The sequence below is a fragment of the Tetrao urogallus genome (assembly GCF_951394365.1).
Source record: "Tetrao urogallus genome assembly, chromosome: 1".
Classification (NCBI taxonomy): Eukaryota; Metazoa; Chordata; class Aves; order Galliformes; family Phasianidae; genus Tetrao; species Tetrao urogallus.
The window spans coordinates 115,003,949-115,031,582 of NC_136813.1; the positions used below are offsets into that span (position 1 = coordinate 115,003,949).

The following is a 27,634-nucleotide window of genomic DNA, read 5'->3' on the forward strand; positions in this document are numbered from 1 at the left end:
TGTTATTGCCCGAAAGGACCCATCCCGCTAGCGTGACAAAATGAAGCCTTTGTATTTTTCAGTCAATTATACCTAATACCGATTAGTCGGTTTGGTACAAGGGGCTGAAGCGCTGCCTCGCTCGGAGGACCGTCAGGGACTCTCGCTACATGTAGCTGGATGTGTGGCGGCACATCCTATCGCCTTCCCCACGCCTTCTTCCTCGAGCTTTTTCCAAAATGAAGAAATTCAATTTTCGCAAAGTTCTGGATGGTCTGACCGCCTCCTCGCCCGGTGGCAGCGCTGGCGGTGGTGGGGCTGGCGGAGGCTCCGCGCATCCCGGTGGGACTGCGGGCGCCGCGGGAACTCCTCGGGAGGAGATCCAGGAAACGCTAACTTCGGATTATTTCCAGACCTGTAAGGTAAGGGCAGGGGATCCCTTCGGGTAGCGGTAAGGAAAGCTGCGTAGCTCAAGGGGTTTGGGGGGGGAGGAGGGGGGGGGGGAAAGGAGGGAGAAATGGGATGCCAGTGAGCTGTTTTACCTGAGAACTGCAGTGATTGTATAAGGACTTTGTACTGAAAGGCAGAGATGTCTGTGGTGGTGGTTGAGTAGCAGTACGTTCATTGAAATCTGGATTCGGGGGCAAATCCAGAATACACATTTGGTCTCCGAACTAGCAGCAAGATTGTGGACAAAGAGCTAATCAGGTGGTACCAGTATAAATAACAAGCCATCAGACATTTAAAATTGTCTATCTGTACTCCCCCTCCTCCCATTGCTCAGGTTAGAAAAGACCTTAAAGATCATCGAGTCCAACCGCAACCTAACTATAGTACCCTCTTCTCCTCCATAAGGAAAAAGGCACAAGCTAGAAACAAAAGATGGCATAGTGATTGCTGAACATAGCACTTTTGTTATTTGCGAGGGGTTGGCTGTGTGTTTAGGGTTTGTTTGTTTGTTTTTTTAGCATTGGTGCTGAGGATTGTGATTTTATGACAGTAAACTTAATGGACCGGCATAAACGTTGAAAGTTTCCAAATTTGTTTGGCATTGGCTTTTACGTATTGGTTAGATCTTTCTGTGGGAATTTTCTCCAAGTAGCAAGCATAAAATATCTCTATGTGTTTTTTTTTGTTTTTTTTTTTTTTCTTTTTTCTTTTTAATGTCTGTTTTGTGCAAAAGAGCTCTCAGTGCACGATGAAATCAGTAGAAGTGACTTGGTATTTCTGACCAGCTCTGGAGTTCTAAGTAGTACTTTGGTAATGAAGTAAAAAAAAAAAAAAAAAAAAAAAAAAAAAAAAAAAAAAAAAAAAAAAAAAAAAAAAAAAAAAAAGACAGATTGTATTTTTATCCTCTAGTCCTATGCTTTTATCATTAACTTTGACATTAATTGTGTTGACTTTACTAGAAGTCCTGTTTATGTATCCATTAGGACCTGCAAAAACAGAATTTTTAGCTAGTGCAGTTTATGTTATTACAAGAGCTTCACCTATTAAGTATGCTTTCATTAGTCAGATACCAACTGAGTTGAAAATTAGGTTATAGCCCACTTCAGCACATCCCAGTATTTAAGGAAGAAGGATGAAATATAAGCAAGTAAGGCAAAACTGTAGGAGAGTGTGTAGATCTGTCCCAGTGCAATGTACAGCTTTCATAATAGCAGATGTGATGATTTTATTCTGTTCTCAGACACAGTGAGTGTTAAAACTCATACAGAGTTCAGGTGAAGAAAGATGAGCTCCTATCACTTAGAACAGTCAGAGAGACCTTTTGAATAGGTTCTATACCATGGGGCGTCCTGATTAATTAATTAATTAATCTGCTGTTTAACAGTGCTAATTTATTACAGTTGTGCCTGTTTACACCGGGGCTCAATTTGACACCTTTTGCTTATGTATCCGGTATTACAACAGTTTATGACATTCAAGATATCCAGAACAGTGATTTTCCACTTTGTCCCTTCAGTAGAAAAGTGATGTAAATAACCAAGTTACGTTGATATATCTTTAGGTCTGACATTCTGAGAATTCTGAGTAAGGCTAAGACTCAACATAATTCTTCCTTTGATAATGCCAAGGGATCTGTATTTCATGTGATAGATGTGTGGCATATTTGCCAAAATATACGATAAATCTTTCATAAACAAAATCAATTAATTCTTTGTATTTCCCACCTTTAGCTTGATATTTCTTGCAGGCAGTTTTGTTAGGTTTTGACAGATCTGCTTAGAAATCTGGGTGCCCGGGAATACAGCACTTCTAGAAGATTTCAGTGGACAATGTTTGCCTCTCTTTTTTATTCAGTTTGGAGATGTAGCTGTCAGGTTGAAATGCTTTCAGCAAAGTAAATATTTGTATGGGAGCGCTTTTGGTTGCAGCAGCGCTTGCTTATGAATGCGTGGTACTGCAGAAGTCCACTCTATGGTATACAAAGCATTGGTTTCCTTTTTTCAAGGTACAAAAGCGTCCTAAAAGCAAACTTCCCCAAATAATCTCTGATTATGAGCTCAGGAAATACTGCAAGGTTTAGTCAGCAGGCTCTGCTTAATGAGCTGTGTTGCTGTTTAGTAACAGTACAAGCATGTCTGAGTGAACTGACAAAAACTCACAGGCCCCAGTCCTGCATTGTGTACTGTGCAAGTGTACCAAAGGCAGTGGGACTGAATGCAGGCACATACAGTACTATAGGGTGCGCAGTCTGAGCCGTAATTTGTACCTTAATGGATAGGTATAAGATTAAGAATACTGCGAAACATACATGTCGTCCAAGCTTTACCTTCCCAAAGCTTTTGTGGCGTAGAACTTCTGATTTTTCAGTTGTCTGTTTTCATGTTAAGTTACATAAGTAATACAGGCTGCAGTTTAAGGATCCAGGATCTGTGATCCTGCTGCACACAAAACTGAGGGAAGCTAGTGGCAGTACTTGTTTGTTATGATCTGCACAATCATGATAGATGGATTCTGCTTGGAGTAACACCCCAAACCAATTTTTTCTTTCTTTCCTGATTATTAAATCTTCATTTAGATAAGTAGTGTAAAAGCTGACTCATACATTAATGATGAAAGGGCCATGCACTGCATTCTTTACTTAAATAAATTGCCTTTGTGAAGTTTGTAGGAGGTCTTCTTGACTAAAAACTGATCTGAATCCTCTAGCAGCAGACTGGTTTCATTGGTAATGTATGTTTTATTAGTAATGCACCTGAAAGCTGTCTCTGTTTTTGACATTTTTGAGATACTAATTACTATGGTGTCTTTTTAAGATAAAATGAAACCTTTATAGAAGTATGCTGAATATTTCATTTTATACTGAGATGTTTACAATAAGTTACTTTTGCCATTTATGTTTGAATCATTAATGTAATCTTATGTCTTGACGGAATATAAATGAAATATTCGTGAAACTATTGCACGTGATATAGCTGCAGATTTTTTAAAGTGTCATAAACTTACGTGTTGGTACTTGTAGTAGTGAATCATTGCCATCTTTCTGGAAGTACTCGTGTAATATGAAATTTTGGCAGAACTGTATTTTGTGACAACTGGAAGCTGAGGTGTAGGTCATCTTGTATCTAAGGCTTTTCTTGGGTATCCATGTGGTAAAAATACTGATTATGATTCAAATTAATTGAATGTGTGAGATAGGAGAGTCATGCCAAAAACTAGATGCAATCCAATAGAATGTTGGTAAAGTTTGCATTAATTTCAAGGGTGGTGGACTTAGCTTCTTCATTTATTATTAAGGTCTATTATCAAGGATTTTTTGAGCCATCCTGTATCTGTTTATGGCTCGTAGAAATCAAAATACGGCAGCAGGAAGAGATCTCATATTAATACAGGAATCGGGATCAATTAGGATGTTGTAAATCATTTAAGTAGAGCTTTGAGAGAAGGGACGTAAATGGTGAAAAGAGTGATTTTCTTACTTTTGTAGGGGGTGAATTACAGTGTGGTACCGAAGGTTGGGGAAAACTGACTAAACATGAAGATGCAGATTTTGAGAACACATGGTGTGTATCTTCATGAAAATGAGTCTCCTGTAAGGAACTACTGAGGAGCTGTTCCTCAAAAGCAATCATAGAGTTGAATTTGTAAAGCAAGATGTTATTACTTTTATGCAGAGAGTGCTTGAAACCAAGATCTCCGTAACTAGGTAATAAGAGTTGTGCTTGACTAGACCCACAGCCTATTCTAGTGTATTTTGTTTGACTGTTTGCAGCAGCCAGATACTCCAGAAAAGATTCTAGAACCTGTAAGTTGAACTTATCACTGAATTATTACCCAAACTCTAATGTGTTTGTGACTGCCAGTCAGCATCCGGTCAGTAGCCAAATTTCAAAGACAGTTTCACTTTTTCAATCTGCCACTCTCATTTCACTCCTCTGGGATAATGGCTGTAATAGAGACCTGTCTAGTTTTGATGAACTTCTCTATTATGTTGCCTTGTGATATTACATAAAGACATTTTATTGAGATATTTCAGTTTATCATGCAAATTTACACACATTATTTATCTGGATTTCCTACAACAGGGTCTTAAATTTTTATTCATCATTTCAGATATGGTAATACTCCATTTTGACAGTCCATGAAGACGAACATCTAGTCCTTTTGGTAGCAGTCAAGTAGATATTTTAACTGGAGGTGCAGCATGAATATGCATTTCAGTTCAATAGAAATAAGGTGAATTTCCAAATGGCAGTTTAAGAACAATTGTGCAGTAGCACGCAGCTGTGTTTTTGCTTATAGAGGATAAAAAAAGTTCTTTGTTACAACCTGCCTGTAACGTTTCAGTTAGCATGAGCCGTTTGGTTAATCTGTGTTGTCTCATTAAGGTCACTCAGGGCCAAAAAAAATACCTGTGTGAAGCTTTACGTTTCAGAGCAAACCCACTTTAAGCGTTAAACCTTACTTGTAAGTGCTCAGTTCATTCTGTGGTAAATACAGTATGACGTTGAGAAGGATTTTCCACACATCCTGTATTTTGGATAGAACATAAAATTTAAACTGTAGATTCCTAGTCACAGAACCACATAATTTTAAGGGTTGGAAAGGAGCTCTGTAGATCACCTAATCCAGTCCTTGCGAAAGCAGATTCCCAGAGTGGGTTATGCATCAAAATGTCCAGGCAGGTTTTGAATATCTCCAGAGAAGGAGACTCTGCAACATCTCTGAGTGTAAGTGCTGTAAGTGATGTTTCTGTAATTAGATGTCAGTAATCTTATTACATGTGTGATGATTGTAAAGTATTCTGCTTTTTAAAGCATTTGTAGTTATTTGAAATAGGGCTCATCAGCAGTACAGAGCACAGCATATTGGAAGCTTCTTTTTAGGGAAACTTGAAGATATTAAGCTACCTACAGTTGTACAACTGGACAGTTGTTTTGTTTCTTTCAAACAACGTGTCTTTATTTTCTGCATTCCTTTATTTGATCATTAGTCAAATACTAATCCTGAATGCATTAATGCAGACCCTCAGGGCCAACACATGCAATTACAGCTTCAAAACCATTTTAAGAGTTTTAAGGTTGCAAAACAAACCACTTGAAAACTCTAATTTTCTGATGTTTGCTTGCAAATACAGCTTTTAATTGCATTATCCCATACTTCTTCTGTAGGTCTTATTTAGCTGAACATAATGTTTGCTGAACAGAAAGCACTTCAATACATCTTTGGATACATAGAGTTTACTGAAGTATTAAGTTTCCCATGGGCTTTCTCAGCAGAAGTGCTCTTCACTGTACTTTGGAAAGCTTTATAAACATTAATGAATTGATCTTCACAGTATTTATCTGAGATGGACATATCATTGTTCTTGCTGTATAGATAGGAACCGAGGCACAGAAGGTTCCACAAAGCCAGGTTGCCTAGTATTTGCTGTTTTGAGAGTTCAGCTTGACTTGCCTTGAGTCTATATTTTTAAGCATCCTCTTTTATACCGCTTGCATCTTCCAGTTATGCCTCCATTGTTTTCACATTTTGTTGCAAGTAGCCTGCATGTCTACAGACTAGCTTCTAGGCTCTTCTCCATTTAGATAGTCAGAAAAACTCTGAATTTCCTTCATGTCTTAGATGACTGTCGATGAAATTATGGCTTCAGACTGGACATTTGAATTGTACCTAAGATGTCTGACTGTCATCAGGCTCCATAACCTCAAACTGGTCAATGACAAAATTGACAGACTACTAACAACCATATGTAAAAAGTTTAATTCATGGCCCTTTGCTCAGTCATTTATAAAACTAAGTTATAAGAGGATTGATAGTATTTCCTTTTCAGTTTTCCATCTCATCTGTAACTTGCATGCTCCTATTCAGTACCAAATAGGCATGCTTGACAGACAATATCTTTTTTTAACAATAAAAATAACTTTGATCTGCCCACAGAACAGATCAGTCTGTGTTATGCATGGAATGAGGCAAAAGTGATGAGAGAAAAATACAGGAGAGCACTGTTTGATTAATCTCTGCGAGAAGGGGACAAATTGATGTTGCACGGATTATCATAGTTTGTGAATGTCCTATTTTCTGTTTTTTTTTTTTTGGTGTTTTTTTTTTTAACTGGTTTATTGACAATATTAAAACGCAGTGTTCATAAAAGCAGTTTATATAAATATATTAATTTCTCAAAATATATATTAGGATAGGAGGAAGCTATAGGTCCGTGTGATTAGAAGTGTGAGTAATGTGCATGTGTGGAGAGAAGAGAAAGCAGTATTGTTGGGTACAGATGGCTGGTAAATACGCTCAAATGCAATAAGATGTTATCTTTGTACAGTGCTGCGTCCATTCCGAACAGTTCACCAGCAAAGTCTGTGGGTAGTGAAAAATAGGAGAGACAATCTGTTGCCTGTAGCTAGGGTCAAAGTCTGAAGAGGTACGCTTTTTATGATTCGTTGGAGTTAAACTGTATACAGAATTGGAGGAAAAAAAATGATCCTTAATATTTAGGGGTTTGGGTTATTGGGTGTGTGTGATCAAGAATAGCCCTGTTGAATTCAGTGGGATATTGTGCCGGTATAGGTACGTATGCTAACATGTTTTTGTTGCAGAATTTGATTCAGATCAATTAAACATTGTTGCTTATGTTTCATAAAAACATCCGCAGTGTAAGAATGTTAGTTAATGTTGTGAAGTCAAACACTCAGAAGTTCAGGACTGTTATTCAGCTACTGTAGAAAATATAATGGGTGTACCTTTGTGTAACAGCCCAGTCTTTATTGCATCTTCTTATTTTCTTAAAGTGTCTGTTCCTATCATCCATCAGATTTGGTTTGAGCAGTACGCAGTGTATGGGACAGATGGGTGGATGGATGCTTTTATGTTCTTCACTATGAGAGTGGTGAGGTGCTGGAACAGGCTGCCCAGAGAGGTTGTGGATGCCCTGTCTCTGGAGGTGTTCAAGGCCAGGTTGGATGGGGCCCTGGGCAGCCTGGTCTAGTATTAAATGGGGAGGTTGGTGGCCCTGCCTGTGGCAGGGGGGTTGGAGATTCATGATCCTTGAAGTCACTTCCAACCCTGGCCATTCTGTGATTCTGTGATTTGTATTCTTTGCCATAGTTCCTGTGAGAAAATTTCCCTATTAACCACTGGACGTTGCATAAAGTCAAACATAGTAAACTCCGATGTCTGCTTTGTGCAACCTAGTCCATCTATTGCATTTTTCAAGGATAGGGATGTGCTTTCAGTTTCAGCTACCCTGCATCAGTTTTACTGCAGGAATATTCCATTGTAGCTGTGGATAAAAGTTCATTGTAGTAGGTCCGAAGAAACCTGGTTCATTCATTGCTTCTCCTTCTTTATATTTTAGTTGCTCACTGATTGAGGCAAAGGCAGGAATAACGGCATGTGATTATGTAAACAGTGATCTGATTCTTAAGGTCTTTGGATATAGTGTGTATTGCTTTGTGCCTGCTAGCTATCCCCTTGGTACCATCTTGGTCAGTACTGGGGGAACACTAACATTCAGGATTTGCTGTATTTCACTGCTGTGAGGGAGCAAAAAGCAGCCATCAAGTACCTCAGTTTCATTCAGAATGTATCTCCCTCATCTGTGAGATGAGCTGCTGGCCAGTAACTCCAGATTAAATTCTAAATAAGGATAAAACGTACAGTGTGCAAAGAAGGTAGGAAGATTATTAATTATTAATTACATAGAATCATTAGTAAAAAGTTATTAGAAGAATTATTAATAAAAAGTGGGCACAATTGGAAATACTAGTAATGAAAAGCTGGTTTCCCCCTTAGCAGGTAGGCCAAACTGTGCTTTGAAATCATTAGATTTGTTTTTAATTTTATTTTACCTTAAAGCCAAAGCTAAGTTCATTAAAGTTCATGGCATTTATCTATTTTGCACTACAGCTGAAAGAAGGTTTTTCTATAAACAGCTGATGTTCTATTTCTTGACAGTTTCACTAGCAAGAGTGGGAAGCCTCTTATGGCATATGTACTGAACAGTGAATGCAATTTCTTAAGTTTTCCATTTGCCTCCCTTTTTTGCATGTATATGTATATGTAGTCATAACTGTCCTTTTTCTCTGTCTTAGTAAATAGTTTAAACTCAACCCACAGGTTCTACTTTAGGTTTTCCAATTCAGTCCTGCATCTCACTGGGAAGGGGGGGGGAGAGTGAGTGAACAACTGTGTGGTACTTAGCCACCTACTTAACACCTAGGTTAAACCATGAGATTTGATGAGGTTAGATTTTTAAGAAAAATTATTCCCTTGAAAAATGAAAATCTAGCTAATAAAATTGTGTTTCTTTTGTGGCCTTGGATTGGAAGCCTACTAACATCTTGTCCTGTGTCTATCTTTTGTAAGCAGAGAATACTGTCACCAATCAGAGAATCTAGGCACTGAAGCATAGAAAGGAAGGATGTCGTTGTGTGAGGATATAATGCATGACAACACATCTTTATGGGCATCCATCACCCACTTCTCACCGCTATAACCTCAACGAAAGGTGTAATTGTTTACCTTTCTTGAATATTTCATAGATTGCTGAGCAAGAAGCAATGCAAGTTTGTGTTAAAGCTTCTTTCCCTGCTCCACAAGCAGATACAGCGTTTGCTTCAGTGAGACTTCTGTATTGGCATGTTGACCACAATTTGGAAATAGATTCTACATCCTGAGTCACAGGCTTAGACTACGTAGTTCAATTTAAACAAGTACACATCTCATCAAAAATTATTTAGCTAAGTAAATCAATTTTGCTGTCAAATATTATGCAAAGCAGGATATCTGCAAAATGTCAGTCACGCATTTTATGTTTATGCAGACCAGCACGAACAGTTTTTCCTTATTATTCCATTGGTACAGTTTAAAACAGATTTTACTCCTGTATCTTCTGGAGTTATTTAGAAAAGAACAAAATCACCTTGAAAAAATAATGACTGCAGGCTAATATAAATTACCATGTAACAAAAGTTAAGAAAAACTCCTAGTACTGAAAAGCCAAATTATACACTATGAAATAACTGCACTGGATACTGCATGTTACTGCTAGTGAGATTTTCTCTTTTCGGCTACTGAAAAACATACTGTTATATTTTGTACAGCAAAAGTGTTTGTTGGTAGAATGCTGGCAAGTCCAAATAGTAAATGAATATAGGAAATCTAAGTAAATTTATTTTATATATTTGTGTGTGTGTGTGTGTGTGTGTGTGTGTGTGTGTGTGTGTGTGTGTGTGTATGTTTGGAATTCACTGAAAGAATATTTGCTTGAAATAATTTTAATCAGATTTAAAATAGGAATGAGGATTTATACTGAAATCGTAGCTACATTTGTAGTTGCTTTGTTTCAAATAAAATGTTTCAAATATTGTATATAAACTGCATGTCCTAGGGAGCACAGTCTGTCTCTAGAAGCTATGTGCCAAAAAGGAGACAAAAAAGAAATCTGGATGATGTGGCAAAAAGCAATCCTGGCTCCATCTGCTGTCTGCTTTTTTTCTCGTTTGAGCACCTTCTCTTTTAAGATGTTTGTGGTAGGTAGGCCCTGTATTTAGGAGAACGCAGGCTGATACTTTAGGATACTTTCTTCAGGTTCTGCCTGCTATGGGGATAGCTTTGCTTTGGGGGGAAAAAAATCTACTTTGTTTTGCATTTTCTACTGACTATTGAAAGTTTTGGTCAGTATTGTTAATTATCTACACTGTGCAGATTAAGTAGGAATTTTCTGTCATCCTAGCATCACGTTTGTAATTTTTCCCTCTTCTTCATCTCTATTAATAGATGCTGTGAGGAAGCCCAGACACAGTTCTAGAATTGTTTTTTCTTACACTGGGCTGGGAAACTGAAGTTTGACAGCTTATTATTCCTCTGCTTAATAGGCCTGATCTTTATAATCACCTTTGAGACTGCTCTAATTCACGTTAAAAACTCAATCATAACGGTTTTGTTCCATCTTAACTGTGTACATTATAGCTTTGTTCTTCTTCCAAACTGTTTTTGTCCTTTATTTGAAGCCATAACCAGTATAAGTGTTTTACTTCAAAATTGTCATTTATGTGGAGGATAAATGAACTTCAACAGTATTTTTTTTCTTCTACAAATTGAATAATTTTGCCTGCACCAGAACTTCCAGGTACAAATATTCTGATTTGAAAAAAAGGCTGCAAAATGGGTATAGCAGTTCTGAGTCAATCCCAGAGTTTAGAAATATTTACTCAGCTGTGATCCTGGAGAGATGTATATGTCTGTGCTTTTAAAACATAGTTCTACAAAACAGGACCCGGATAAATGATAAGTCTGACTACATAGATTGCAGAAATACTGAAAACAAACATGTGAAATGATGGTAACACACAGGCAAGAATGAAAATGAGGCTTTAAAAACATTGATCTTTACATTCCTAGATCTAAGAAGCAATGCTGTAAGTTCCAGTCAGAATTAAATATCAATGAAATGGAGAGGAAAAAAAAAAAAAAAATCAAATCTTTTCTAGAATATAAGTATTTTTCCAGTAGAGAAGAGCATTTATTCACAAGAGTAAAGAAGTATTGCATATAATAGAAAATGAGTAGTGAAGTTAGGTCAAACATCAGATACACTGGAAAATAGATTTTATAATTCCTGATGATTTGGTGACATGAGAGGTAAAAGCATTTTTACAGTATATGTAAGTCTAGTACCAGCTCAGGTGCCAAATATCAAATTCTGATTATGATAATCAAATTCTGAGTAATTGTCAGTAATTCTACCACTTGAGAAGATGAGAAGGTAAAACAAAACAAAAACCAACCAACAAAACTACACAAAAAAGAAAACCACACACCGCAAAAAAAAAAAAACCAAACATACAGAGTTGTGGAGATCTTTAAGAAATGTCTGCATTAACATAAAAAGTGAATCCTGATTAAGCTTATTAAAACTACAGCTTACTGAAGTAGCACGTGTTTCTAGATTTTTTGCAGTCTAGATACTAGTAATTTGAATTAAGACATCCCTTATCAGCAATAAGTAAAACGTGAGATGAGTAACATTTCTCTTAAGGAAGTCTTTATTTAACAAAAAAAGATACATGTAGTTGTTCCCAAGCTACTTGTGAACATCAGTTTAAGTGCTTCCAGCTGAACAAAAGAAAACAGTTGTAGTTATAAGACTGTAGGTGTCATCAACTTCCCAAATTGCGGACCTGATGAGTAAAAGGCAGTTCTTGTAGAAGTTGTTCTGTAGGGTCTACTGAGTGGTTCAGCTAATGCAATTCATGAACAGGATAATCATGAAGATAAAATATCTGAAAAAAGTTGCATTCTGCTCACTCTAGAAAACTTTTCAATCCCAAGCATACGTTTAAAAAGAAATTATTTATTATCCAAGTTTAGAATCATAGAATTCTATGGGATAGAGTTAAGGGTTGGAAAAGAACTCCAAGATCATCCAGTCCAACTGTCCACCACAACCAATATTTTCCCACTAAACCACGTCTCCTAATACAATATCAAACATTTTTCTAGTATTTCCAGGAATGGTGATTCAACCACCTTCCTGGGCAGCCCATTCCAGCATCTGACTGTTCTTTCAGAGAAGGAATTTTTCCTAATAGCCAACGTGAATTTTCCCTCGAGCAACTTGAGGCCATTCCCTCTGGTCCTGTTGCTACTTTTTTGGGAGAAGAGGCCCCCACCTCGCCATCACCTGCTTTCAGGGAGTCGTAGAGAGTGATGAGATCTCCCCAAGCCTCTTCTCCACACTAACAATCCCCACTCCCTCAGCTGTTTCCCATTAGACTTGTACTCCAGACCCCTCACCAGCTTTGTTGCCCTTCTCTGGATATGCTCCAGGGCCTCAATGTCTTTATTGTAGTGAGAGGCCCAAACCTGAACTCTGTACTTGAGATATTATTAGGTAAACAATCACACTCATTACAGTCACTTTATTATTATTATTTGTATTTTCTAGTCTAGCCTTGTTATTTTCAGTCTTTCTTTGTGTGTGTGTTGGACTTTTCCATCATGAGATTGTTTCTGTTAAGAATCAGGCAAGTCATACTGGTCATAACTTCCAGGTTTAGATAATTTAAAATATTATTTGAGGAACTCTTAAACCTAAGGATGCATTGCATCTCTGAAAAATCAGAATTACAAGCATAGTATTCCCAATAAAGGTTAAGAAAGGATGAGTGATTCAGCTGTTCATTTTGAGAACATCTTCTCTGGTGTTTTTGTTTTTTAAATTGATATGAAGGATTTTTTTCCTTCGTAGACTCAATTCAGTTTATTGATTTATTGGATGTCTTCCTCTGGATAAGTTCCATTTCTGTTCTCTGTGGCTGTTCTGGTCAGGCTGAAACTGTTTGTTGCATTGTAAAATCATATTACATGTCTTTTTTTTGTTTTTGTTTTTGTTTTTTTTTTAATTTAGAGTTACAGCTGCCTTCCATTTTGGGGTTGTCTTTGAATATATAGTTGGTGCATACTTTATAATCTACATCGTTACAACAAAAACATAAAATATCCAAGTAAAGAGCAAATGTACAAATTAACATGAATGAAATTCACCTCTGTATTTAGAACAACGTATCTTTTACAGTACTTCTGTGGAAATGTATTGCAAATAATACAGCATAAAGTAAAATCATAGAATCACAGAACTATAGAATGGTTTGGAAAGGGACCTTTCAGATCATCTAGTTCCAACCCCGTGCAGACCAGGTTGCTCAAAGCCCCATCCAGCCTGGCCTTAAATGCTCCCAGGAAGGGGGCATCCACAGCCTCTCTGGGCAACCTGTTCCAGTGTCTCACCACCCTCACAGTAAAGAATTTCTTCCTAATATCTAGTCTAAATCTACACTCTTCCAGTTTAAAGTCATTTCCCCTCATCCTGTTGCTACGTGCCCTTATAAAAAGTCCCTCTCCAGCTTTTCTGTAGGCCCCCTTCAGGTACTGGAAGGCTGCTGATAAGGTCTTCTGGACCGTTCTCTTCTTCATACTGAAGAGCCCCAGCTCTTTCAGCCTGTGCTCGCAGGGAAGGTGCTCCAGCTCTTTGATCATCTTTGTGGCCTTCTTCTGGCCAGCAGCTTCATGTCCTTGTGTTGGGACCTTCAGAATAGGTTCTCCAGATGGGTCTCTCGCAAGGGTAGAGGGGCAGAATCACTTCCCTCATTCTGTTGGTCATGCTTCTCTTTATTCAACCTGGAATACAGTTGGCCTTCTGAGCTGCAGGCGCACATAATTGGCTCATGTTGAGTCTTTATCAACTGACAGTGTTGATTACGAAAATGTAAATTATTTTCCTTTACCCATAACCTAGAACACACGTGCTGTTGTTTGCGATTGCGTTTCACTGACTTTGTTATTTTGTTCTGTTTCAGACGGTTCGTCATGGTTTTCCTTATCTACCCACTGCCTTAGCTTTTGACCCAGTTCAGAAAATTCTGGCAATTGGGACAAGAACAGGAGCCATACGAATGTATCCTTTCTTATTCAGAATGTACGCAATTTCTCTGTATTTGCACTCAGTGACATGAATCATCTTTACATCTAGAAGCACTCAGGTAAGGGTACAGTTTATGGTGTTATGTTATGCCTCATTTTGTTTTACTTTATTGACTGGAAAAGGATGTGCTGCTGAGGAATTACCTTTAGCTTCTTCAGTTGTCTGAAGGAAAAATTTTGAATGAGTTTTTGCTGTACGTGTGGTGTATATTGGTATATAAAGCAGAATTAATTTTTTGTTCTGCTGTGAGTAAGGAGATTTTTCAGTATGTAAAGTTAGACTACAATGTGGTGATGAGCAAAGTGGGAATTTTGAACTGGCAATAAATAAGTCAACTGTTGCAATGCAGCCAGCTGGAGAAATCTTCACTGGAAATAAGTGTGTTTGAATTATTGTTTAGACCTTCCTAAGTGAATGATGGGGAAAAAGATGATTTTAGGGCATAATTCTTCTCTTCTTGAAGGAAATGTTTCAGGGAGGTAAGGTTAAACAATCTAAAAGTAGCTGTTTCTCTTCATTAATTATAGAGGTACGTTAGTGTCAGAACCTTATGTATGTTTTTATACTGCAGGAATTTTTAAGTTAGTTGTCTAAACAGAACAGATTGAACATAAATGAAATGAAAATTTGGACAACTTTTGTTTTAGAAAAATATGAGGAGAATATTTAAATATGTCTTTCAAAATGTTTATCTTAATATATATTTTTTAAACTTGTCTTGATTCCAATGTATTCTAGTGTGGTGAAACTGCATATAATTTAAGAAAAATCAAGAAAAAAATAGAGGAAAGAATATTACAGGAAGCATTAGGAGTTGCAGGATACAGAAGTAGTAAGCCAATACTTTTTACAGCCTCTTGCAGCTAAACAAATTCTGGGGTTGAAAGTAAGGGGCAACGCTTTATAAAATAGCAGTTAAAGTAGCGTACTGTTATGGTTTTACTCAGCAGGCAGCTAAGCAACACATGGCTGTTCACTCGTACCAAATACTATGAAGAAAACCAACTGTCCAACTGAAACCAGGACACTTAACAATCTAATGAAAAATTATCTTACGGAGAACCATCCTGGGCCTCTTGTAACATGACTAACACTTTAATTTCCTCCATTTTTGGGTACTCTTGTTCTGAACAGTTGTGTTTTCATAAACCGCATTTTCTTTACCCAAGACTCAACTAAACCAGTTATGTAAGAAACTTTGCTTTGATGATTCTACTCTTAATATTTTCCTGCATGAAGTAGATGAAATATATTCCATTCAGAGTAATTGAATTTATGCGCTTCTGGGAAGTTCAAGTCTAGTATCCATGCATACTTCTGAGAATTAGGAAACATTAGAAGGCTCGAGCCTTTTATCTGGAAGGTTCATTGATACCTTCTATAAGCAGGGAGACAGGGAATTTCATAGGTGGTACAGGTATTGTAGAATGAAGGTCTTGCAGAAAATTGACTCTTAAGCCTCTGCTTCTTTCCTTCTTTCTCAGCAACCTGGCAGATGTAAGAGCAGAGTTGCTACTGGCTAGTCATCCTATACCGATGTAAATCTCTCAAGAAAAAATGTGAGAGCGGAGCCCAAATTAGTACATCTTTGTGCAGAATTAAGTTAAATCTGTAGGTCACTTGCCACAGGAATGGAACATAAAGCGGAAAATAAGCTGTGTCCCTCACCTCATATAAAACTCTGTGTGGATTATCTATGGAAATTGATTATAAAGGGCTAGAGGAAGAAGAAGAATATTTTTTGAAATACCTTCTCCTTTAATGTCTCCTCTCCAGTTTTGCTAGCAAAAGCCTACTTCATTTATGGAAAATTTTCTAGGAGCTGAATCAAACATGGGTATCAAGATTATCAGACAATTTGATTTTTTTTTTTTTTTTTTAAAGAGAGATGCCATCTTGTAACATAAATACCTCATGGCTTTGGCACACAGAGCCTGGTTTGCTTAATTGAGCATTGAGTCAATGAGAGCTATGCTTAGAAGACAGATGGTACCATTAAAAGGGTTACTTTTTTTTTTTTTTTTTTCATTTTTTAACTGAAACTTCTCAACTTCACTCTCAAAGCTTTACAGGACATACTGTGTAAAAAGCCTAGTTATGGACTAGCAAGTTTGCCTGTGTACGTAGCAAAGACGAGTGATGAGTGAAACAGCCTGGGACCATGAACCATGCTTATTTAAGCCAGTCATGTTGTCGCCGTTTTTAACTGTTGCAGACAATAAGATTCAAGCCAAGATGTGTTTAGTATTAATTCTGAAAGTACAATAATGGATTTTTTTTAAAAGCAAACTAAAAGTAGTTCATATTTTAATGACTCTCAATCTTCCACAGTATCCTGTAAAAGCAGTTTTTAATAGAGCAGCATAATTTCATTCTGCAATGAACATATTACATAACAGAATGATGTTCTCATTCATTGCACTCTAGCAGTGAAGCTGGTGCTTCTAACCAGTATTGTGGATGGTGCAAAAGGATGTTTGGCTACCGCTACAAGAATGCAACCATTTATTTGTTGGTGTGTTAGTACCAAAAGTGCCCAGTTTGGATTAAATCCCTTTGTGCTAAGCAGCACAAAGGTATAGCAAGACAAAATTCATGTTTCGTATTCATGTAATTATGTAGAACAAGTTTTCCTGTAACTGGTGCAAGTGACATAATGGTACACTTGCTTCCCTGTCTTTCCATAAGGTTCACAAAGTGATGGCATATCTAGTGATTGTAAGCTTACAAGTTGAAAAAGCAAAGCAGTTTCCAAAGAAAAATGAAGCACATATAACAGCGTTGAAAATAAAGGCTTAACACCACACCTTTAGGTGATCATTTCAAACAATTGAGCAGCATGACTGAAATAGTCCGTTCTAAATTGGCCCGAAATAGACTATTATTCATAAATTTCCATTACAATACAGAGATAAATGAAAGCTCACTTTGGAATGAGTGTCAATTTGCCTTCTAGATTTCTTTTCAAGCTGCTCTAGCAGCTGTAGCTTCTGTAGCAATGGGAATTGCCGTTGCTATGCTCTAGTGATGCTAGTGGTTTCTGTGGGATTCTCAAGAAACTTCAGACAACTGTGGCTTTTAGCTACATCAGTGTCTGATGGGTGCTGATCCTCACAGAACAGCCGTGCTTCATCCTCAGAATGAGTACACATTAAATCACTGATGAATGAGTGTCTTCCTGTTACTGACACTGAATTACAAAGCCTGCAAATAAAGGCAAAATATTCACTCTAGAAACAATTGCTCTGTCATATGGTCATCTTAATCCTTCATCCCTGTTCTCAGCACCCATACTTAGATCATGTTTTGTTACTGCTCTACCTGTACTATCCTTGCTTGAGGCAAACATGTTCAGATGAAGAAGGGTTATGAAATTGAATTCCTTTTCTTGTTATCTCTATGTGGTTTTTCTTTAGTCCTAGTCTGGAAAACCTTCTGACATTACACGCAATAAAACAAAGTGTACTGTCTCTAATCTATCAGAGAAGGCATATCACTATACAGGGTGTGAGACAAATTAAGAAAATTGATCAGATTGAAGTCTCTTCCTCATTTCAGGGGAAAAGAAGGCTAAGGTTTTGTCACATCATGTCTCTGAATGAATAGATCAAAATCAGCGGTAGAAGTGATTATTCCAGTATCATATCTGAAGAGGTAGCATGTTGCTTTCCTGTTTCATTATGTGTATTCCTACGTTGCTATTTAGTCAACTCACAAATGCTTGCTAAAATTCATTATGGGTACTTCATTTCATGGATTCACTGTGTCTTTTCACTTTGACTTCTTCCATCAAATCAATGATATGCCAGTATAGCCATCTACTGCAGGCATATAATTATCTACGCATTATTGTATTGAGTCACTGATTATTTTGTGGCCAGCTGCAGTAACAAAACTCTACATTTAGACCATTCCATAGTTATTATCATCTTTGCTTATAAAGAAATGAAGGAAAATTTAAAATCCAGTGCAAGCATATCTACTGTGTCCAGAGTGGCCTCCACATCATGAAAAGCTTATCTATCATCATACTAATCTACACTGATAATATATCTTTGGACATATCTCTACTGTTTTCTATTGTTATGGATAACAGTTATTTTTAAGACTGACAGGCTTCATGTTGTTGCGGGTGGTGGTCATGGGGCATGCTAATCTTCCTTTTAACTGTTCGTTACTTGAGAAACAAAAGCAAGTAATCCACAACACTTGCAAGGCCTTTCTAGTTATGGCAATATTGCAGTGTCATCTGGTAGTATGATAGTCATTTTATACCTAAGCAAACAAAATTATTCCCACTCACTAACACATAGTTGTGGAGTTGTTGCTCTGCCCCGACCTTTTGCATATCTGCACAGTCCTGACACCTTCCTTGATCTGACTCTGGTGTCCAGCAGATCTTTCCAAAAGCACTCAATTAGCATGGTGAAATACTATTTCTGTTGCTGTGCTATTTTCCTGATAGGTTAGATTATGAAATGTATTAGTGGTGCTTAACTCTGATTTATCAGAGTGAAACTGCAAAGAAGCTGGAAGGAGTGTGTGAGTGTATTTTTGGGTCTGAGAGGGGAGAAATAGGGGATAATCTTTTTTCTTTTTTTCCTCTTGTATTTAAAAAATCTGTGTGTGAAACCATTTGCAAATCAAACAAAGTATCTACAGGATCTGAGCAAGAGCGATTCTGCTTTTGGATAGTACTGGAAATAATTTTTTGAGCCTATTTTGTGTGCTTTTTCACATGCTTTGAAAGCAAGGGTTATTTTGGAATGTCAAATATGATAGAGCAATACTTATTTTAATAGGCATATCTTGTGGAAAATACAGCACAACTTCAACGCTATCTCATTTGTCTCCATTAAACAGCCAAAAGTCATATATCTGATGCCATCCCAAGTAAAGAGGAAGGTGAAATCTAAACCTAAGATAGCTCTTCTGAACACTGTGCATCTTCAGCAGCTTTTGTACGCAGACGTCATTACACGGAAGTACAACTGGGGCTGTTTGTGTGCTCTAGAGAAAATGAAAGAGAACAAATGGCACTAATTAAATCATCACCCATAGAATTCTGTGCAGGCATGGAATTTTACAGTTAAAGAAAGTATGGCAAAGAATGTTTGATGTCAAGTTGATCAAGATGGATACATTTAAAAGAAAATGCAAGAATATAATGTAAAGTTCTGGTCTGCTGGAACAGTAGCATAACATCTAAATATAAAATGTGGCAGATTTACTCACACTACAATTGTTGTCTCTAAACAAGGTTTCAGTAGATCTTTATCCTTAAAATAAGCTGGCTGTGTGCTTTGTTGTTTATGTGATTTATTGGGCAGATGGAGTGGGGGAAGCACAGACAAAATCATAAGGCTAAAGTTCTGGTGTTTGATTTGGAAGAGTCATTGATGCGTTTTATCTTTATCTCACTGTGGAATATATTTGGAATTTTTCCAGAATGCTTAAGTAGAGCAGGAGCACAAACTTCACAGCCAATATTCCGAACGTACGTTTTTCTGAAAATCTTACTGATAATCAAGAAATACATGTGTCTGTTTTCATATGCACGGATACCTAAATGGGTTATTGCAGAAATGAACTTATTGTTGAACTGTACAGATCCGCAGTTTAGGGAATTTAAAATCTGCATGAAGATAATTACACATCTGGTTATGTGCGTGCTGGTATCTGTATACATACTAAGTCTCTGCATAGATGTATATATTTGGGTCCACTGGTCTCCCTGGTCTCATGTGTTTTAAGTAAGTATGTAAAATATGTTGCAGTTAAAGGTGTTGAGCTTATTGCACTTTCAGTTGATGTTTATTCAAGAGGAAAAAATAATCTGATATATGAAAAAAAATCTAGTAAGAAAAACAGGTTTTCATATGTTTGGAAATCCATATAGAAATGGGAGGAAGGTGGATGGATCTGGCAGCATTTTAGTCAGAGCTGATGAGCATCATCATCCCTTATGAAGAAAGGCTAAGGCTAAGAGACTTGGGACTGTTCAGCATGGAGATGACCAAGAGGGGATCTAATCAGTGCTTATACGATCCAAAGGGCAGGGGGCCAGGCTGTTTTCGGTGGTGCATCATCACAGAACAAGAGGCAATGGGCACAAATTCTAACATAGGAAATCCATCTGAATGTGTGAATAATTTTCTTTACTTTGAGGTTACTTTTACTTTACAGACCACCTAGAGAGGTTGTGGAGTCTCCTGCTCTGGAGATATTCAAAATCTGCCTGGATACTTTTCTCTGTAACCTACGTAAGGCAACCTGCCTTAGCAAGGGAATTGGACTAGATGATCTTCAGAGGTCCTTTCCAACCTCTAGAGTTTTGTCATTTTGTGACTGTGTTTACGAACACTGCCTGAAAAGAAACACTTTCTGGATGTTTGTTTCAGGAATTTAATAAGAAAAATACATACCACGATATTGAAATTTTGCCTAGTGGTGATAGGCAGCTGTCTTTGAGAAGTGATATATCTTAATTAGATCTTGTGCTATATGGCTTTTTACATTTTCCTACCTGTTCTGTTCAAATGTTTCTGTCATTAGCAGAACGATTGTCTTGCAGAGGACGTAAGGCACATCAATCTAATCTCCCTTCCCATCTGCTAATTATCTTCTTAGACAGATACACATGACCTAAATTTAGCAAACATCCTTTAAACACAGAATGGTTGAATGCTCCTGTGATCAGTTTGGATCAGCTCTCCCAGCTTTGACCTCTCCCAACCTCTTGTGTACTTGTCATGAATCAATGAGATGTGTAGTAGAAGTATACTTAGATTTGACTAAATTCCTGTAGTAGGCATGCACCTTAGTTGAGACTAAGTAGTTCTCAACTACTTAGTGTCTTGGAAGTCAATGATTGGAATTTACATCCTACTGTTTTAAAAAATTTTCTTTTGTAGTTTTTCTCATTATTTACTCCATTTAAGGTCTCGGCTTCAGACAATTTATTATCTCAGATGTGAGTAGATGTTTGCTCTACTTCCAGTTAGATTATAACAGTAGTGCTTTCTTGTTCATGCCAGTTTCATTAATCTTAGTTTGTAGAGTTTGAGAGATACCTTAAGTTAAATACTTAGAGTATAGTGAGTGACTACTACAATACATCAATAGTTTATTTGTTGAGGAACTTAATTTAAATATATGATTAGGATAAGGAGGTCTCCTATATTCCTTATGCAGACTTCATATATTCCCTGGTCAGTAGATTATTTGCATAGCTTAAATACCAATTCATTTTATCTTACTGGGCACGTTTGTGAGAGGAGCATCATTTTGAATTGCAATTATATAGTCTCTTAGGTAAAAACTAAAAGAAAACTAAACTTTGATTTTGGTCATTTTTAAACAGAAGAGGAAGTACTGTAGTGGAAAGAGTTCAGGTGCCAGTCATGAAGGAAAGTAATGCTTACTTCCCTATAACATATTTATAAGAGGGTCCTGGAAGATAAAGAATGACTGCAAGGTGATACAGAGAAGAGATTCTTTGCCTGTGTTTTACTCAGCTCTTTAGAGTTTACTGGAGGAGCTAATACATAAATAGGACATAAATAGCACTATTGGGTTTTTTTTGTATGTTTTAGTATTTTGAGTGGTACCTACAGGGTACTAATTGAGCTATTAATCTTAGAATAAGTTAAAAGTTGCACGTGTCAACATTTTCCCACAATATTGTAAAGCGCAAATGATTTGACAAATTTAAATGATTCTTTCAAATTTTCATTATGTACTTCTCTTCCCTGTCCTTTCTGCAAAGTTTGAGGAATCTCACTTCCTACTTATTCATTAAGAATGCAGAATATTTTCTTTGCATCATGTTTAAAGTTATAGATTACTGGTCCTCTGATTTCAACTTACTGAGAGTTGTTTGACTTCTTCCCATTCAAGGCGTGAGAGATTTTGTTTACTCCCTGAAGGAACTGAGTCATCCAATTTGAGCACGAGATAATCCTGTTAGGAAATTGTGTGTGCAGTTGAGAGATGCTAGTATATATTCCCAGTGATAAGATCTAGTTACAGGGAGAATTTTTACTTTCCTGATGTATGCTGGGAATATAATACAGTGTAGAGGAAGCAGTCCAGGAGGTTTCTAGAGTGTGTGGAAGATAACTTCCTTACACAGTTGGTACAAGAGCCTACCAGGGGTGGTGCCCTGCTAGACCTGTTTTTCTGCTCTAGTAGAGAAGGACTAGTGGGAGATGCCAAGGTTGGGGACTGTCTTGGACAGAGCCACTGTGAAATTATTCTTGGTGATGTCAGAAAGGTGACTAGCAAAATTGTTATCTTGAACTTTCACAGACTTTGACCTTTACAGGACACCTGTTGCAGGGATCCCTTGGGAGTTGCTTTTGAAGGGTAAAGGGGTCCAGGAAGCCTGGATGCTCCTCAAGATGGAAATCTTAAATGCACCAGACCAGGCTGTCCCTGAGTGCTGTAAGGCAAGCCAGAGGGAAAGAAAACTGGTGTGGGTGAACTGGGAACTTTTGTTGAGACTCCAGGAGAGAGTGTGTGTCCTCTGGAAGATGGGACGGGCTACTTGTAGAGATTACAAGGAAGTTGCTAAGGTATGTAGGGAGGAAGTTAGACAAAAGCCCAACTTGAACTCAGATTGGCCACTGCAGTAAAAGAGAACAAGAAATCCTTAACAAATATATTAATGGCAAGAGAAGAACCAAGAAGAATTTCCATCTTTTATTTGATGCAGCAGGGGATGTGACCACTGAGGATAAGGAAAAGGCCTAGGTTCTCGATGCCTACTTAACATCTGCCTTTAGCAGTCAGATCAGTTATTTTTTAGGGCACTTTATGCCCTGACCTAGTAGTCTGGGATGGAACGTAGAATACACTCCTAATGATTCTGGTGGAGACAGTTAGAGAGCTCCTCCTCCATCTGGACAGTCACAAGTGCATGGGACCAGAGAGGCTCCATCCTCAGATGCTGAGGGAGCTGGCGGGGGTGATTGCCAAGCTGCTTTCCGCCATCTATCAGTGCTCCTTGTTATCTGGAGAGGTTCCAGAGGATTGGAGGCTTGCCAATGTGACTCCCATCCACAAGAAGAGCCGTAAGAAGGATCTGGGGAGCTACAGGCCTGTCAGCCTGACCTCGGTACCAGGGAAAGTTATGGAGCAAATCATCTTGGGTGAGATCACATGGCACATGCATGGAATCCAGGAGATCAGGCCCAGCCAGCAGGGGTTCATGAAAGGCAGGTTGTGCTTGACCAACCTCATCTCCTTCTATGACTGGGTGTCCAGACTGGCAGATGAGGGAAAGGCTGTTGATGTAGTCTTCCTAGACTTCAGCAAAGCCTTTGACACAGTCTCCCACAGTTTTCTCCTGGGGAAACTGGCTGCCCATGGCCTGGACAGGTATACTCTTCTCTGGGTAAAGAACTGGCTAGAGGGCCGTGCCCAGTGAGTAGTAGTTAATGGAGTTAAGTCCAGCTGGTGACCCATTTCAAGTGGTGTCCCTCAGGGGTTGGTACTGGGGCCCATGTTATTTAATATCTTTATTGATGACCTAGATGAGGGGATTGAGTGCACCCTCAATAAGTTTGCAGATGACACCAAGCTGGGAGGTGGTGTCGATCTGCCTGAGGGTAGGGAGGCCCTTCAGAGGGATCTGGATAAGCTGGATTGGTGGGCTGAGTGAATGGGATGAGATTCAACAAGGACAAGTGCCGGGTCCTGCACTTTGGCCACAACAGCCCCATGCAGTGCTATAGGCTTGGGGCTGAGTGGCTGGATGACTGTGAAGAGGAAAGGGACCTGGGGGTGTTGGTTGGTGCTTGGCTGAACATGAGCTGACAGTGTGCCCAGTTGGCCAAGAGGGCCAATGGCATCCTGGCCTGCATTAGAAATAGTGTGGCCAGCAGGAGCAGGGAGGTGATCAGCCCCCTGTACTCAGCACTGGTGAGGCTGCACCTTGAGTATTGTGTTCAGGTTTTGGCCCCTCACTACATTGTGAAAAGAAAGACATTGAGGCTCTGGAACGTGTCCAGAGAAGGGCAGTGAAACTGGTGAGGGGTCTGGAGCACAAGTCTTATGAGGAGCGGCTGAGGAAGCTGGGATTGTTCAGTCTGGAGAAGAGGAGGCTCAGGGAAGACCTCATTGCACACTACAACTTCCTGAAGGGAGACTGTGATGAGGAGGGGTTTCGCCTCTTCTCCCAGGCAACAAACAGGACCCCAGGAAATGGCCACAAGTTGTGCCAGAGGAGGTTTAGGTTAGACATAAGGAAGAACTATTTCTCTCAGAGAGTGGTCAGGCACTGGAATGGCTGCCCAGGGAGGTGGTGAAGTCGGTGTCCCTGGCGGTGTCCCTGGTCCCTGACGCCAAGAGGCTTCTGAATGAGGTGCTGCGAGTTATAGTTTAGAAGCTTAGTGGTGGTACTAGTGATAAGAGAATGGCTGGGCTAGATGATCTTGTATGTCCTTTCTGACTGTGTGATTCTGTGATTCATAGATTAAGAGTGGAAGATAAATAAAACTACAATGTAGACATAGCAGCATGTGAAGTGTTAAGACCTGACCTAGTACATTGCTTTACTCACAAGAACAGCCCCCTGGTATTCTGTAGGAACAAAAATTTGAGTGCCTAAGCAAGATTTAAATAGAATTCAAGCATCTGTAAGTGAAACTGAACTTCTGAACATCTCTGCTCAGTTTTCTATCCTGAGATTTGCCCTTTTCTTCAGATGCTTGAAGTGTTTTTATAAACGCTCACAAGTTTCTTACTTTTAAGAGTCAATATCTCAGCATTTGAGATACTGAGAGCACTAATCAAATTAATCAACTTGACAATTCTCCAGCAATCTCTGCTGAAAGATAAGATGTGGCAGACCTTCTCAGAGAAAGGGTAGGTTAGACTGAAAATCAAATGCGGTGGTAGATGCTTCTTCTGAGAGTTTGTGCTCGTTATTTATCCACTAGCTTAGAAATTTAAATAGTGACTTGAGATATGAGACTCTCAAATCATTTTTTTCACCCAGAATTTTAAACCTACACATGCCATTGTACACAGGAACATTTTTCCTACCAGACCGTTTAGACCTGTGAAATATTTTTCACAAAGTGAAAAGGAAGTGCAACCATGTCTTCATATGCTAACAATTTAGTCAGGCAATTCAAAGGAGGAATCTTGTACTCCAGTCTGTGTTTAAGGATATACATTTTATTTTAAACCGTTTTGGCAGTCTTACATTCCTAATTAAAACCATAGTTGATTATCTTCCTGCTTGCCAGAAATACCTTTGCAGTCCAAGTTTTAATTAAATATTTCTTATTTTTGCATTCTCTTCTTCCTTAATGGGAGAAACTAATACCGTATACAGATCTAGCAGTGATCTGGACAGAGAAATCTGACTTTCTGGGCAATCAAAGACTTGGGCAATCAAAGACTTAGGAAATCAAGTTTTTATCTGACCTTTTTGCTGATTTTGAAATGAGTTAAGCTTGCACGATATTACAGAAAGCTAGGTAGTTTGAAAATTTGTTACTAAGGGTTTTCAAGCTGCTTGAAGAATCATCAGAACCTTTTGACAGGAATAAACTTGCAAAAACTTCCGTTAAAAAAACGTGGAAAGGCTTTTGATTCTCACATATGAATTTTCTTAAATGTATAGTTAGAAAATTTCTTATTCCTTGACCAACTTCAACACCAAGTGTGTGTTTTTATATTGTCCATGGAAATGCTGCTTTTTTTTTTTTTTTTTTTTTTTTTTTTTTCCTTTTCCATTCTAGCCAGTCTGAGGTTATTTCTAGTCAGTCTATGGTTATATAATCGTAGTCTATATGCCCTGGAGTCTTGTTGTCACTACTTATTGTAATTACTATTCAGACATGATTGTGGAAGTTTAGACAGGATATTCTTAACTACAAAATCTTGTAGTTATCTTTTAAGGTGAAACTGAGCTGTGCATCTTCATGTCAGATTCAATTCAATGGCACATAGGGCCTCTCATGAGGCTTTTTATTTCAGCAACAGTGTTAATCAGCAATTTGTAAAGCATTAGAAATAGGTATTCACATATCTTTTTCTGTTGTTTCAGATTCTTCTAATGTGCACAAGCAATTATGTATTTTTTTTATTCTAGTGACAAATTACTTTGCATCCGTCAACACTGCACATAGCGTTCGTCTTGGTCTTTCATCAGGTTTGTGTTGGTATGATTATAGTTCCCGAATAAACTTATTAAACAAAATAACCTTTTCACATGCTTAATTCTCCAGGAATTTTTACAGATTTACAAATGCCTCAAACGTTACCAGGTTTATTTATTACCACGGAATATTGTGACTTCAGCCTAAGTGCCCTTGCTTTTAGTGATGGACACTTCAGGATCTCAGAATCATTATTTAAATGCTATTGTGCTACCCTAGCTCCTACACATTTTTGAAATGATTTTCAATTTCTTGAAGATCCTAAGAGGAATTTTTCAAACCTATTAAAATTCAAGCTTTTTCAGTTTGTTGACATACATTTTTTTTTATCTACCATAACATTTTTCTCACCTTAGGTATTTTCTCTTGTTCTGTGTCTCTTCATTTTCAACATTAATTTTGGAGAAAAACCTCATATTTGTCTCAGAGATTTTTGGGAGGGCTCCTCTAAGAAAACAATGCAGCTGAAAGCGCAGCTGAAGTGTCTGTATACCAATCCACACAAGCATGCGAAATAAGCAGGAGGAGTTGGAAACCATGATGCAATTGGGAAACTACAGCCTTCATGCTGTCATGGAAACATGGTGGGATGACTCACATAGCTGGAATATCATGATTGAGGGCTGTAAGCTTTTTAGAAGGGATAGGCAAGATAGGAGGGGTCGGGAAGTTGCCTTCTATGTTAAGAAGTAGATAGACTGTGAACAGATGCCCCTGAGAAACTGTCACGAACAGGTTGAGAGTTTGTGGATTGAAATTAGGAACAAGACCAAGAAAGGGCATCTAGAAGTTGGAGTCTACTATGAGCCAGCTGATCAAGAGGAGCCTGTTGACAAGGCTGTTTTTTTTTCAGCTGTGAAGAGGTTTTGCGCTCACAAACTCTCATCCTGGTGGGGGATTTCAGGCTACTCAATATCTGCTGGGATAGTCTTCAGATTGGTGCTCTTCAAGACCTTTATCAGTAATTTAGATAGTGGGATTGAGTGCATCCTCAGCAAGTTTGCTGATGACATCCATCTGAATGATGCAGCTGACACAATAGGAAGGAGAAATGCCATCCAGAGGGACCTGGACATGCTCAAAAACTGGATACTCAAGAACCTAATGAGTTTTAACAAGGCCGAGTGCAAGGTGTTGCACTTGGGTTGAGACAGTCACAGATATGAGTACAGACTGGGAGAAGAACTCATTGAGGGCAGTGCTGCAGCGAAGGCCTTGGAGGTCCTGATGGCCAAAAATCTGGACATGAGCCACCAGTGTGTGCTTGCAGCCCCGAAGGCCAACAGTATCCTGGGCTGCATCAATAGAGAGGTGGCCAGCAGGGAGAGGGAGGTGATTGTCCCCCTCCACTTTGCCCTTGTGAGGCCCTGTCTGCAGTGCTGTGTCCAGGCCTGGGGTCCCCAGTACAGGAAGGATGCAGAGCTGTTGGAGCAGATCCAGAGGAGGGCCACTAAGATGGTCAGAGGGCAGCAGCAGGTCTCCTATGAAGAAGGGTTGAGGGATTTGGGCTTGGAGAAGAGAAGGCTCCAGTGAGACCTCGCTA

The 27,634-nt window shown here is 38.5% G+C and overlaps 1 protein-coding gene across 2 annotated transcripts in view; it reads left to right on the top strand.

Annotated features, from left to right (window-relative positions):
• Nucleotides 1-218: 218 nt before the first annotated feature.
• STXBP5L (syntaxin binding protein 5L) overlaps nucleotides 219-27,634 on the top strand; it is a gene marked incomplete at both ends in the record, with an annotated part of 176,517 nt that continues 149,101 nt past the window's right edge. For both annotated transcript variants that reach the window (XM_079546881.1, XM_079546882.1), the window contains 2 exons: nucleotides 219-401; nucleotides 13,794-13,891. In XM_079546881.1, coding sequence (XP_079403007.1) covers nucleotides 219-401; nucleotides 13,794-13,891 — 281 coding nt within the window. The remainder of the gene's footprint in view (nucleotides 402-13,793; nucleotides 13,892-27,634) is intronic.